General features: G+C 39.9%; 1 protein-coding gene across 4 annotated transcripts in view; it reads right to left on the bottom strand.

Moving 5' to 3' along the window:
• The window catches only part of CADPS (calcium dependent secretion activator), a 437,514-nt gene that overhangs the window by 225,488 nt on the left and 196,454 nt on the right, over positions 1-15,572 (bottom strand). For all 4 annotated transcript variants that reach the window (XM_087431281.1, XM_087431280.1, XM_087431279.1 and 1 more), the window contains exons 5-6: positions 9,958-10,191; positions 5,666-5,787 (exon numbers count right to left, since the gene is read on the bottom strand). In XM_087431281.1, coding sequence (XP_087287407.1) covers positions 5,666-5,787; positions 9,958-10,191 — 356 coding nt within the window. The remainder of the gene's footprint in view (positions 1-5,665; positions 5,788-9,957; positions 10,192-15,572) is intronic.

Below are 15,572 nucleotides of genomic sequence, written 5' to 3' on the forward strand. Positions count from 1 at the left end.
ACTCTGAGTGAGCTTCCTTGGCCATTAGAGTACCCTACATCCTATTACGTTTTAATGCAGCAGCCTGTTAATTTCTTTCACAACCAAAATATAATCTGCCATTACCTTATATGTTTATTTGTTTATCACCTATGTCCTTTACTAGAATGTACACTCCATAAGGCCAAGGCTTGATCTACATTATTTATGGCTGTAGCCCCAGCACTGGTTGGACCCAAGTAGAACATTCCATGTATACTTGTTGAGGGAATGCAAGTGCCCACTCTTCATATCATTCACATGCATCTAAATTTCAAAGGAGCCATTCAGGAAAGATATTCTGTTTCCATTTAAACCATTCCAAGGCCCAGTACACAGAAAATATTCTTAGCTAAATTGAGAAAGGAAGTACCATTAAGAAGATGATACATGAGGCAAAGAATTGGAGGGCACAACTTCCTTTTCTGACTTTGTACCTGACTAAATGTGGGGGTGATTTAATGGAACTCCACTTCCATGAATAATTTGGGCATAATAAGCCTGGCGCATTCTGAGTTGCACCATTAGCACAAATGATATATTTCACAGAAGAAAAATGTTATAGAAAGTCATTGCGTTTGCGTTTTGTTTTTGTTTTTGTTTTTTTTCCTTTAATATGGTCTCATCAGATAAGGTGCCATTGAAAAATGCTAGGGCTGTGGCAAGATTTACCAGTTAGGGCATTTTATTTTCTTATTCCCTTGGAAAGTGGCAGGAAACCGTTTGATTACGTGTTCTAATTCCTGACAATAATGAAATCCATACGTCATGAAGCCCATGCTTGTCAGGGAATAATGAACTTGTGAAATAATCAAATGCCAAGTGGCATCCTTGGTTTCAATTCAGAAGAATATAATTTCAGATAAGTTAGCACAATATTGAGCTGCTAACTCAAGCTGCCTTTCTTTTCAGCAAAATTATTTAAATTTCTCTGGTATTTAATCCTCAGGGCATGCTTTCTTTAGAGGGTAATTTACACTGTACAAATCCACTAAGAAAGACATTCATTTTGGAGTCTATCTTCTACTCAGGGAATATGTCAGGTTTCCTTACATCAATTTTCCCAAATTAAAGTAATTTCCATGCCGTCTTCCCAACCTTTGCCATTTCCACATACCAACACAAGATATTTTCATGATTATTTTTTATCATATCTAGGTACCACCTGCGCTATTATTTACTTAATATATTTTATTTAAATTAATTCACTTTTTAAATGTTAATGTACTTCTTTATAAAGGCAAGCTTCTGTCACTGCTGCAGAAGCAGCACCACCAGCCGCGGATGGAAGGCAAGACAAAATACAACCTATTATCTTCTATACTTCTTTGTTCATTTGTTTATCGCCTATGTCCTTTACTAGGATGCATGCTCCACGAGGCCAAGGCTTGATCCACGTTATTCACGGCTGTAGCCCCAGCACTGGTTGGACCCAAGTAGAACATTCCATGCACACTTGTCGAGGGAATACAAGTGCCCACCCTTCATATCATTCACTTACATCTAAATTTTAAGGATCCATTCAGGAAAGATATTCTGTTTCCATTTTAACCATTCCAAGGTTCAGTACACAGAAAACATTTTCGGTTAAATGAGATCTAAACAGTGCTATTAAATTCTAACTGGAGGCTCTTGCCTGCAGAAGGCTCTGAGCCTGAGGCCTGTGGAAGTGTTAAAACTTTACTAGAACCAAACCAAAACATTCTCCTTGACTTGATCAAAAGAACTGAAAAATAAATGGAAAAGGAATAACTTCCTTATTACGTGATTTGGTGTTACTCAATGCCATGTCTTGGTAACACCTAACATAATCTCTGCTATCAGCAGAGGTAGAGTGCCGTCCTTTGAAAAACACTGCCTCATGGCAGGAAAAGTCTTCTGCTCTATTTCAAAGGAGGTGGAAAAATATATCTGGGTTCTTGAACCCACAAAGTGTTTTCCTTCTCCATTCCCATGCCCTCCTGAGATTGCTCACCTGAAAACACGATTTCGGTTACTTCTGCCTCAGCACCCCCATTGGCTTCCCACCAGAGGAGGAAACATTGTGTTGTAATTGGAGGTAATATTTTTTTTAAATAAATATATATCTTTAAAACTTTTTATCATATATTCTTCTGGCTTTCCATGTTAAAAACCCAGGAGAGGAGGAGAACAGAATTGAAAGGGTATATAGTCTGCTTGAAAATAACCACAGGTAGCAAAGAGATTGATAAAATAAAGGATGAGTGGGGGCTACACACACACGCACACACCATTTTTTCCAACCATAAATTATATTTAACTCATGAACACAGCATTTGTATATTATGCACCTGATCCATATTATGCACCATGCTGGGCAGGACCCTGGTTGTAAGGGAGGAGATGGCATTGATGAAGGAGGTGAGGGAGAGCTTGGGAACATCCATTACTAGGTTTCGACAATGTAGATCAGCATTTCCAATGGATGCTAATAGATTCTAGTTGAAATAACTTTTGGAAAGTCATGGATAAACAAAGCTCAACAGGTTTATTTACTGTTGGAAATCTTTAAAGCCTTTAAAATGCCAATGTATACCGTGAATAACTCAGAAAGAGATACAACGTCTTGCATTTCCCAACCTTACTTGACCATAGGACCCCTCTCCCTGTCCTTGTTTTTCTTACAGTATTCTACACATTAAAGCTCCAAAAACATACTCTTAGACAAACTGGGTTATGTAATGTCCTCCTGAATTTGTGACTATACTGGAAAGAAAAAAGACAAGAGCTAAATTCCTTGTAGACAGGAGATAGGATAAGATGCTGGTGTTCCAGTTATTGGGTGAAATACTTGGTAGCAGCAACAACAGAATTCATGAGTAATGAATAAAACAGGCTTGAATGGAATTTTGGTTTTAGGATGTATAATAAAGTACGGGCATCTGCTGGCTATAAGAATAGTCAAAGACAAGATTCAGAAGATTACTGGGGCAGTATCTCACTCAAAAGGATACTTTTTGGGATAATCAAAATCAAGCAGAGATGACAGCTGGAGATTAGTAATGGGAGAAATTGTAAGTAGAAGAGGAGAGGAAAGGAAAAGAAATATAAGCTTCAAAGAAAAGAACTTATGGAGAGGATTCCGGATAACTCCAAACTAGGGAGAGAGGAGGAAAACGGATCTGCACCAACAGGCTCATTCATCCTACCAAATAAAACTGGAGGCAGAGGAAAACTACCAGAACTGAACTATGACAAAGAAAAAGGTAAAGAAGAGAATTGGGCAAAGAATTGTGGATTGAGAAGGAAGATGTGTAGAGGTTATAAGAAAATTTATACAGAAAGGATAAAGAGACAGAAAGAAAAATGAGCATTGGTAGATTTCAAAACTCTGGGTATCTCTTTGGGATGCTATAGAAATGGCAAATACAGGGCACTTGTACCCTATCCTCTCCCATGCCAGATGTTACAAGTTGATCATGGCACTATTTTCCTCTTAATAAAGATTTGGCCTCAGAATCCTTCTCAACACAGCACTCTAGGTAGCCACTACTGACTGATTTGACTTGACCCTAGTCATGAAACTTGCATTCTTACTGTATTAAAAAACAAACAAGCAAACCATCTGTGGGGTGTTGGTAACACCCACTCACTGCTTGAAGAGGAATAAAAAAAATATACTTCTGGCAAGAAAAGCAAAATGTTTCAGTGTAAGATGTTTATTTATATGGACATAATAATGTACATGTATGGATATGAGTAAATATATATATGAGAAATATGAATATTTCCAGTAGGTAGACCCAAGCATTCCATATTTATTTGTAATCTGAAACTCTGCTTTAAACATTCATAAGTGCATGAAAATCAGTTCATCATTTACCCTGGCAACTGAAACCTTAAAACCCAAGGAAATGATAGGAATTATGTTTTGAGTTAAAATAGCCCATATGAAACAACAGCCCGTTAGAATAATCAGAGGTTTCTCCTTCCTTCTCTAACTTGTGACACTATATTGGGCCCAACATCTTAAAAGGTTGGCAGAAACACCAAATACATGACATACATGACACATTTTTAAAAAGCACATATAAATAATCCAGCATAACATAATAGCATTAATAATGATCAGGTCATGGTAACTTGGGGGAAAAATTGAGATTTCATCAATGGTATTCATTTTCAGTTTGAAACTAAGTTTTAAAAAAGGGAGGAAGGATGGTGTGTGACCAGTTGCATTGGTTTCCATTTCCTTCTGCATACACTCATTAATTTCATCCAGCTTCTGAGCATCTGAGGCCTTTGCTATTCATACAAAGAACCACTTGAAGGCATACAATGCCCTCAGATTTTCTCTTGTCCAGGAAACATTCAGTGCTTTCTTTGAACTATTTTGTTTGAACATCCTGGTAAGTTATTCATGTTCTGCCAAACAGCTCATAATGCTCTAGGGGAGGAAAGGCAGTGAGCTGCTGTTAGGAGTGACTCTTTTTATGACTTTCTTATGAATTAACAATAATAAAAAAAGATGCTCATTAGTTTAGGCTGGCTTAACTGAGATAGAAAAGGAAGAAAGAGAGGCAGTGGGTAGGGAGGGAAGAGAGAAGTGATCTCTCAAGGATCTTTGAGGCCTGAGAGTCTATTGACCCAAATGAATTAATCATCATCGCTCCTGTGAACCACTGCAATAGAATCCTAAGTGGTCTCCTGCATCAACTCCTGCCCCCTCCACTGCAGCCAGAGTGATCTTTTCAAAACACTTATCTAATCATGTATCCCCATGCTTTCTTCTCCACGGCCTACCAAGGCCCTTCATGGCGTGGCGCCTTCCTGCTTCACTGGCAGCTTATGGCATAACTTGTTCTCTGAACTCCAGCCCCACTGGCCTTCTTTCAATTCCTCTTTGCCACAGGGCCTTTGCACAAGCTGACTCTGCCTGGAATGCTCTTTCTACTCTCACTCCCCTTGTTCAACTTTTATAATATTAGCCCAAATGTCTTGTAACTCCTAAAGGTGGCTTACTCTGACTCTGTCCCCACCAACTCGTTTAAGTCCCCCTGCTATCTCCTCTCCAAGTGCTCTTTCCTTTTCAGCATTTCTAACTATTTGTATCTGTGTGATTATTTTTATGATGCCCCCACTCTGTAGCTCTGTAGGGCTACAATAGTGACTATTTTCCTTTCTACTGTGCAATAGTACCTTGTACACAAACAGTGAGCATTTGACAAATACGTATTGACCGAATGAATTAATGTATTATGTCTAATGTAACATACTGCTTTGATGATATATTCATAACTGTGGCACATAGAGAAAGATTTTTTAAAAAATTCCTTATACTGTAAACAAAGTATTATTTAGAAAATATAATAAAACAAATTTATATCAAACTCTCCTGCACACCATACCAAAGGATGGAAGATGTAACTTTCTAAGGTGAATACATAAAACCTCCAGAAAGCAGATTGTTTCTTTAATTGTCTTCCATTCTCTACTTTGAAGGAAGTGGAATCCCTATTATGGCTGCCAAATAAAAATGTAGTCAACTCACTTTGTTTGAAAAATAAACAAAGTATATGTCTTCTAGAACATTCTGGGGAAACCAGACCTTTAACTTGGAGTTGGCTAAAATGGAGCCAACGAGAACAACCTTCTGGAAGATGAACTGTGGAGAACGTTAACTTACGTTGGTTTAGAGGCCTCAGCCTGGTCAGTCTGCAGTTTCTCTCCTCCTTCCACCTCCATTGTGCAATACACAATGCGATTTGGAGCCAAGGATTTGAGGCCTTGGACTTCCATGATCACCACCTGGAAACAGAATCACACGTAGTAGAGGTTATTGCCAAAGCCCATGGGCAGAATCACCCAGAGGAAAATATATAGATGAGAAAAAGTGACAAAAAAAGCCAACAGGTATCTGATGGCTTCTATCAGGTTTCTACCAGCCATGCTGGGGTCAGTCTAGTATGAGGATGTAATTCTTCATAGTGTAGCTTATTGCCTCCCAGATGGAAAGACAAGGCTCACTAATTCAGATGCTCACAGGGGCCAGACAGGTAACGGGCTCCTCTTTTCTGTGTTAGACACATAGGATCATTTTTCATTTCTACAAAGAAATAGGCTCTCTCCTATTTCTTTAAAAATAGTCTAGCTGTTAATTCAGCACTTGGCAGAGACATAGTCCCATGGATTCACTTTTCTCTTTACAGTAAGATAGTGCTAAAGCAAGTGCTAAGATAAAGGGCAAGTAACATTCAGCATTACAGTCAGAGATGCAATAAAGAGTAGTGGGGACTGCGGCAAACTGGAAAGCACATGCTGTGTCTAATGGGAGCAATTGCTACTCAGTTGCTGCCCATTATGGCCTTGTCTTTCCCCAGTCCAGAGTTGCCAGACACTCTAATTTTTCCCACCAGAAAATGGAAATCTGAATCAGAATCAAAGTCAGAAAGCTGATTTTGAAATTTTGACAATAATCCAAAAAGGGAGGAATAAAATACACAAACTTTGTACAGGCCAACATTGTTGGGTCAAAACCAAAACATGTCTGCAACTGCATACTCTCTGTTCTAGACTGAGGGAAAAGGCAGGTGTCTTGATGGACCATGATGTATTATTTGCAATTCCTAGCACTTCCCACCACTACCCTCAAACTCCATTTAATCACCTGCTATTCTCATATTCAGTGATATGCCTTGTGAGTTATTAGAGAGAAGGGAGGGGAGGGCAGAGATACTGATTTAAAAATCAGAAACAAATGACCTGCATCAGAGATCTACAATGAGCAAGGTATACGAAAACATTAAAACTCACTCAATTGTACTCCAAAACAGGTAATGGCATTACACAAGGAGAAGGATATGGGTGTGCAAAAAAAGCACACTTTTTTAATGGGCTTGATTCAAGGAAGTACAATAGGGCAGGCATTGAACCAAGACTCACAAGTCACTGTTCTCTGCTTAATAGCCCAGTGGTTCTCAAACTTGGTGTGAATCAGAATGACCTGGAAAGCTTGTTAAACCAGAGACCCTGGACTCCACCCCCAGTTTCTGATAAGTAGGTCTGGGGTGGGGCAAACTTTTCATTTCTAACAATTTTCACAGTAATGCTGATGTTGATGGTGCTAATCCAGGAGCCCTCCTTTGAGAACCATTGTACTACTCATGTGATGTGGGGCAGAAGACTTGACCTTGAAGTCACTCCACTTTCCTTTCAAATCTCCTGAGCCTCAGTTTCCTCATCTGTAAATTGGGGCCAATGATATGCGTCCTATCTCTCTCCGTGGGCTGCTGTGTGAGGATCAAATGAGATGATGCATGTAATTGAAAAATTTTAAACTGGGAAGAATCATACAAATGAAAAGAAATGGGAGGCACGGTAAAAAGAACACAACTTTTGGAATTTAAAAGATCTGGGTCTAAATCCTGAATCTGCATCTTCATTAGCTGTGTAATCCTTTGCAAGTTTCTTAACCTCTCTGAGGCTTTGTTTCTATGTCTGTAAACGCTGCAAAAAACTGTTGTGAGGATTCACTGAATTAATGATGGCAAAGCAGGCATAGTGGCATTCTACAGATACCTATCGTTCTCTCTCAGAGCACTTGCCCTGCCCAAGGTCCACGCCATCATGGACCTCAGTTCTTTTGCTGCAGTTAACTACTCGCTGGTGTCCCTTCCAGCCATGCGGTTCTATATTTACAGAAAATACATCTCGCACCAACCTGCAAATTCAAACCCCAGTCTGCCCTGATGAGATGACAGTTTTCTTTCTTCCTCTTCTTGCCCCCACCCTCCGCGACTATGTTCCCCCAAACACATTCACAAATAGATGCACAATGATTTTTGCTGGCAGTTTTAGTATGATGTGCAATTTAGTGTTCTAATTAAAAAGTATTTGGAAACCCTAGGGCATTTCATTCGGTACTTGTACTTACAAGTTAAAGCCTGTTTGAATCATGTACACATGAGAATATGGTTGGGGACTCGCCCACATCTATATTTCAGATAATCAGCTGTATAATAGTGAGTACTGATAAAGAATTAGAAAATTACAGATTTAAAAGCTTCATGAAAATCAATAAACCACTTTTTTCCCCTTGCTGTAGGAAGACGAGGCAGTAGGGAATAAATTGCCACCTCTAATTGGCAATAATCAAATTCAAAGACACCTAAGAAAAAGAGTTCAGTACCTCAGGTGGCGGTATTAAAAAAGAAAGAAAGAAAGGAAGTTTCTGTGAAATTACGCTGATGATTTTTTCACACACCAAGTGCTCAATATTTAATTAAATACTGCCTCTTCTGACTGCAAAATACACGTTGAAAACACCGTAATCTGACTATCTCGATCCAAACTGAGCACAGTAAAACAAATTACCTGCAGTTAATTCACAGCAAGCCTTAATGATTTTCTAGAAAATTAATTTAGTCTTTATAAATTCTAATCAAATCTACAGAAATTTGATCTATTCTCTTGTTCTCCCCAAATCTAGAGTCATCTTAAAATGCTTGTGGGGTTTTGAGCATTAATAAGTTATGTGTGGTTCGCAAACTTCGAAGTGCATGAGGGGTACCTGGATAGCTCATTAAAATGCACATTCCAGAGCTGCACTCTAGCTAGAGATTCTTTTTCTCCTGACAACTTTATTGAGGCATATTTTATATATCATATAATTAACCCATTTCAAGTGTACAATGTTGTGATTTTAGTAAATTTACTATGTTGTATGACCACCATCATAAATTAGTTCTAGAATATTTTTATCTCCCCCAATAAGATACTTTATTTCCATTTCCATCCCCTGCCCTAGGCAACAATAATCTACTCTCTGTTTCTGGATATTTCATATCAATGGAATCAAACAATATGTGGTCTCTTGTGTCTGGCTTCTTTCACTAAGCATAATGTTTTTGAGGTTCATCTAAATCAAAGCATGTATCAGTAGTTTGTTCCATTTCATTCTGAATATTATTCCCTTATATGGATGTACCACATTTTGTCTATCCATTCACCAGTCGATAGACATTTAGATTATTTCCATTTTTGGCTATTATGAATAATGCTGCTATAAACATTTGTGAGCAAGTCTTTGTGGGGACATGTATTTTCATTTTTCTTGGGTAGATATCTAAGAGTGGAGTGGCTGGAACACATGGTAGTTTTATGTTTAACTTTTTGAGAAACCACCAAACTATTTTCCAAAGTGACTGCACCATTTTAATTCTTACCCCTAGAGATTTGGGTCAATAGGTCTCGGTGGTGCAGGAATCTGCATACCGAACCAGTGATCCAGGTAATTCTGATGTAGCTGGATGAGAACAATTCCTTAGGTTATATGCATAAAAACAAACATGGAAGTAGAAGTTATAGAGAAATTTATTGACATGTTGAGCATTCTGCCACAATTCTAGCCCAAATGGGTTCTTTCTTTGTGTTCTTCCCACCAAGTGGTGGAGCTGAAATGGTAAGACCATGTAGACTTGCAGTGGCTGCCATATTGGATCAGGGGAAGGCAGAGTAAGACACTTGACAGAGAAGAGACTGAACTAAAAAAGCCTCCACCACAACAAGGGCCTCTCTACTGTGTAGCCAACAGGAGAGATGATGGTAAAGAAAATTTATAACTCACCATGAAACTGATGGTAGACTGCATCTCTCATAACTGTAACACAGGTTGCCAAAATTTTACACTTTCTTATTTGCATAAGATCTTTACAAAACCCTTGAGCACTGCTTGAAGACAGGGAAAATAATGCAAGATTAAATTTAGTAGGTGGTTCTTAAGATTGCATTTCCTTAAAATGGTGTGGGCTCCTGGAGTTGGGGAATCACTTGCTGATTAGCTGACCTATGCTTAGCAAGCTGTTATTTTAATAACTGCTCCTGGGGTGCAAGGAGGAAAACAAGCTGATTATGATGCATCTAATCACCCATGTCCTGCTTGCTGTGCTAGAAAACTTTCAAGAGTTTAGAGCTTTTTACCTCCAAGGAGAAAGACAGCACGACATCTGACTTGGAGAGCTGGTTCTCGCTCTCCTCGCCCATGTCGATGATGGAAGCGTTGTGGCTGCGTTTGAGTTTCTGCAGCTTGAACTCGCCACCTTTGGACACCGGCATGCTCTCCAAGTTGGCCATGAGCAGGTTGACGGACGACTTCAGCTCCTCAATGTACATGTTTTCCATTTCTTTGGATACAAACTTGGGAAATTTACGTTCCTTGCAAAGAAAAAGTAAAGTATGAGAAGAGGAGTAAATAAAGACCTAATTTACATAGAAAGTTTTTGTCTTGCAGCCCAGAGTTATGATAACTAGTGAAATTTGTCCAGATATTGTGGCATTTTGCTAGAAAAACATTCAGCCTCGTTGAGTAGACAGCTGCCTGACTTCTAGTTATTTATAATCTCTAACAGGTAAGAAACACATAAGTAAACATATAGTAAGAAAGAGTCAAGTTTTTTATTATAGTTCTATTTTTTTTCCCTGTTTTCTCCAGCAAATCTGATTTGTGGAAAGAAAAATGTGGTGATATTTTTCAAATCTGGTTTCAGTTGAAACAGATCTTCTTTTTAGCAAAATGCAGTCAGTTGCTTTTAAGTTATGGAGACAGAAAGAGATCCTATTTCTGGATATCTATAGAGATTTTCTCACATGAATAATTCAAAAGGAGCTCATTTGAGATGTTTCAAACATAGCCTGTGGCTATTTCCAAAAAGAATAGTTACTGTTTTCAAGAAAAATTGAAAAAATTAATGAAGTGATGAAAACGTGATTAAAATTCTTTAGAAAAGAAGATAAGCACTTCAGCACCAGAACTGACCTCTATTTTTTTTCTTTCCTTGCTTACGCATTCAGTCATAATGGCAACATACTTTAGCCATGCTCTAAGTTGTCCAAGTGCCTTGAATACACTTTGGATCAATCACCTTCTCAAAGAATCGTTTCCCACTTGAAACACAAACTTGCCTTCCCCAGTCCCGCTCCATAACTGATCAGATGAGGAGCAAGCCAAATAACTTAGTCAGATTTTTTTTGCCAGCAACAGAGAAATCCAACTTGAACTGGCTTAAACAATGATAGGAATTTATTGGTTTGAAAATGTCCTGGGGTAGACCCAGCTTCAAGCAAGGCTGGAATCAGGATTTGGATGATATCTCCGCAACTGAGTTTTTCCTCCAAATTTTGGTTTGGGTTCCTCTGGGTTGACTCCATGCTCAGTCTGGCTCCCCTTAATGTCACAAAAAGATTGCTAAAGATCTGCACTTCACAACATCACATCATACTATCTAAAGGAAGAGTGAACATCTCCTCTTGTAATGCCCGTGGAAGATGGAGAGTCTTTTCTCCCAGAAATCTCACCCAAAGTCTGACTTATGAACCAATTTCTATGGCCAATAATATGCTGTGCTGAATTGCTTAGGCATGAGTTATGTCCTCCCTCCCTGTGGCTGGGGCTAGAACTTCACCTCAATCACAAGGAACATGAATTGGTTTGCCAATTCTGGGTGGCAAAAAATAATATGTCTAGTATATGGGCACCTGACTCAAAGTCAACCAACTAATTCTATTAAGTGGCCAGCAATCAACTGGATTTAATCTCTCAAACAATTGAACTGAGATATATTGAAATTGCAATCAGTGGTGGAGCTGAAATTGTAAGATCATATAGGCTCATGGGTGGTTGCCATATTGGACCAGGTGAAAGCAGAGTAAGACACTTGACAAAGAAGAGAGAGAAAGCGCCGGCCCGGTGGCTTAGTGGTTAAGCGCACACGCTCCGCTGCTGGTGGCCTGGGTTCAGATCCCAGGCGCGCACCGATGCACCGCTTCTCCGGCCATGCTGAGGCCACGTCCCACATACAGCAACTAGAAGGATGTGCAGCTATGACATACAACTATCTACTGGGGCTTTGGGGGAAAAATAAATAAATAAATAAAATTATTAAAAAAAAGAAAAAGAAGAGAGAGAAAGAGGCAGAGAGATAGAGAGAGGGAGGGAGGGAGGTAGAGACAGAGAGAGGGAGGAAGGAAGGAAGGGAAGAAGAGGGAGGGAAGAGAAGAGGAGAGAAGAGGCTATCTAGATTCACAGACAGGGGCTTTGACTTTTATTGGTTTGTGAATTCCCACAAGCCTAGTTATTCCTCCTGCATTTTGGATTCTTGAGATTCTCTTATTTTCCTTTCAATATTTCCCCCTACCCACTAGTTAGCTAGAAAGGTATTTCTTCCTTGCCACCACAGAAACTTCACTGAGATTCCAAGAGTGTATCCTCTATATAGAGCTTGGAGACACCTTTGTGCCATCCCAGTCTTCTTCCTACCTGGGGGCCATCATAAGTGTTCCCTTTTCCCCCTACCTCCCTAGGTAACTCTCAGCCATCTTATCTTCCACTTTTTACCTTAAAACTTTACTTCCCTAGGTTGGGTCCCCCTATTATACTTTCTTGCAGTACCCAGCTCACCTTCTTAGTAATACTTATTATAGTTAATGAAACAATTGTGAAATTTATTGGTTTAGTGTCTGCCTTTCCTGCTGGGCCACAAGGTAGGACCATACCTATCTTGAAACTCCTGCTGACTTCTTGTTATCTAGCATAACATTGGGCACATAGTAAGTGTTAAATACATACGAGTTGAGTGAAGGAATGGATGGCTTGTCAAAATGTTGATGTTAAATGTCAATGCAGCTAAAACTCACTGTGAGGAGGAGGTGGAGAGATGATGAATTAAGTTCTGGAAGAACATTGAGATTTTGCTTTTCCATGTAAATGAATACAGGAGTCTGAAATCCACCCAGCAACCTTAGAGTACCGGTTCCTTCTGGAACCTCTTGGTATAATCACTGCCTCCTTTAAGGTTGGGCTCAGCCTACTGCGTGGTGCTTTCTAAACATATTGTGGGTGAACGTGAGAGGAGAAGCAGGATTGATGCCTCGGAAATGAGACAATACGTTGATGAGCTCGACAGGAGCTAGTAATGATTCAAAGCAAGAGTCTTATTTCTTCAAAATTCTTGCACAGTGGGCTTGCTTTTTATCATTCTTGGCCTCAATCAGGGGACAATTGTGAGCCTCAGAAACTTGGGTATCCCTTATGAAAAAGGCCATGGAGATGTGAGGACTTGGCTGCTGGGCCACCATCACTTAGAAAACATTTATTGCCAACCAACACTGTGCCCTGGTGGCCCAGTGTTGCTGAGACAGCAAGCCCAGTCCCTGCTGAGACTCTGATGGATGAGGAAGTGTTTGCAACCAGGTTGAGTTGGCTGAGACAGGGCCACTGTTCTTTTCTCCTTTCCATGGAAAATATAACAGGTAACCATCAATCCAAGAAGGTCTATATAACTGTATGTGGTCTCAAAATACTTCCCCATCTCCTTTTGAACATGATCTTTTTCAGGAGTGAAGGGAAGAATGAGGTAGGTTAATTCATGGTCAAAGAGTGGTCCCCAAAGCCATGTTAAAGGCTGCCAAGCAGCATAGGTTACATGCTAACAGCCTGAAGGCCGTTACAATGACTTATCTCTTTCCTCCTCATGTTGGGGCCCAAACCTCATAACTACATGGGATTCTTGGAGAGCTGGGTAAGTAGTATCTCTGATTTTTATTGGCAGCTGCTGGCCTTGCAGTTGCCATGGAGTTGGAGAGAAAAACCATCACGTCTGTCAAGTGGGTTCTCTCTTGCTAATCAACCTTGAGAGACCCTGCCATCAAGTGCAGTCCCTTTTATCACATCATCTTTGGAACTCACATATGGCCTTTTAACTCCACAGTCCTGAAGTTTTGGAAGAAGACCGAGTGGTTACAGACACCACCACTCTGGCCCAGAGTTAGCATCCACCCAACCTTATGCAGCAGAATACTGTAAAAATCCAAAGAATGATCACTCCTCCCAGAACTTAGATAGTTCCTAATGACATCATAAAAAGAGGCTCATAAAACTGAAGTCTGCAAAGGAAAACAAGGCCATTTTTCTGCCCTGAGTACTTAAGCCTTGAGAAGAAATACCATTCTGTCAATCTAGGCTGAAGTTCTTGCAGGGAGTTTTCAGCAGCAGACCCATTACAAACACATTTCAAAGGTGAAGTTGTGCCAAAATAAGGAAAATGTAGTCGTCCATCTCTATTGCTACTTTCCCAAGCATAAAAGTAAATTATCCTTGACAAAAGGATTGTTTATTCATATTGCTTTATGAAAGACATAGCGTACGGGTGGACAAAGTCTTCCAAAGAAAATCTCTGCCAGCCATTTATTTTTGTTTTGGGCTGATAACATTCCTCATGGGGATGGCCTCCGAAGGACAATTCCTACCACGGTTATTTATGCTTGGCCACATTGAGGGATTTGGGGAACATTTTGAAAAATAGCATTTGAAAGTGTCTTTGCGTGTTTACCCACAGAGGATGAAGTGGGTTCGTGTAAAAGCTGACAAGGATACCCCCACTCAGAGAGAGGATCCTTAGACCCTAAAGGCTCAAATGACATACTGGTGGATGATCAGAAGGAAGGATGTGGCAGAAGGACACTTTCTAGACATGGAGCTCACCAACAGTGTTGCACCTATTCAATACAATCTCTCAAATACTTCCTGGGCTCCTATCATGTGGCAGATGGCACAGCTGTCACTGGGGATGAAAGAGTCATCCGACTGGTAATGGTATGGAGTGGAAGGAATGCCAAAAAGCGACCAATTAGACACCATGTGACACATGAAGTAATAGAGGCAAGTGCAGAGTACAAAGGGGCACCAAGGAGCCTTATCCAGTCCACATTAGTGAAACAGACTCAACTCTGAATCCTAGGTCTGCCGCTTACTAGTTGTGTGACTTTAGACAGGTTTCTTCACCTGTCTGAATTTTAGTTTCCATATTTGAAATGAGGATAATAAACCTCATCAAGTTATCGTGAAGAGTAAAAGATAATAACAAATATTAATACTTTTTGACCACTGGCTATCTGTCTATACACTGACTATGTATATGTAGATGTACATATATTTATACAGATACATATATACATAAACATATATACATATCCATACATATCGGGCACCATGCTATCACCACCACCACTAACAATGACAATAATAATAATGATGATGGTGACTATAGTAGAGATCACAATGCCAGTTGGCATTTATGAGTGTTAACCGTATATTGGGCACTAAGCTAAGCACTTTACATGCTGTACCTCATTTAATCCTTCCAACAACCTGTGGCAGCTAGTGCTGTTATTTATTCCCATTTTCTGGAGGAAAATGGGGCATAAAAGTTAAATCAGTAATTAGTAGAATTAAGTTTGAAACCTAGAGCCTGCATTCTTAGCTACCATATGATAGGGCAGAATTGTCTGGCCCCAAATGGCAATAGAGCCAAGGTTAACCCTATGGGGCCTCTCCTCATAGTGCACCCTCTAGGCATTACTTCATCTCACAGCATTCAGTAGAGGGCTGGTGACAGTGAGTCCTCCACAGCAGTGGCCACTCCAAGTAGACTGTGTAGTGGTGGGTGTGCAGTAAAATGTAGGGAGTGATGGGGGAAAGAAAGAAAGAAGGTCTTGGTAATAATTTGTCAAAATTGTCATCACAGACATTAGAAGGCATT

The sequence above is a fragment of the Ceratotherium simum genome, chromosome 5, assembly GCF_057802395.1.
Source record: "Ceratotherium simum simum isolate JZ-2026a chromosome 5, ASM5780239v1, whole genome shotgun sequence".
Classification (NCBI taxonomy): domain Eukaryota; kingdom Metazoa; phylum Chordata; class Mammalia; order Perissodactyla; family Rhinocerotidae; genus Ceratotherium; species Ceratotherium simum.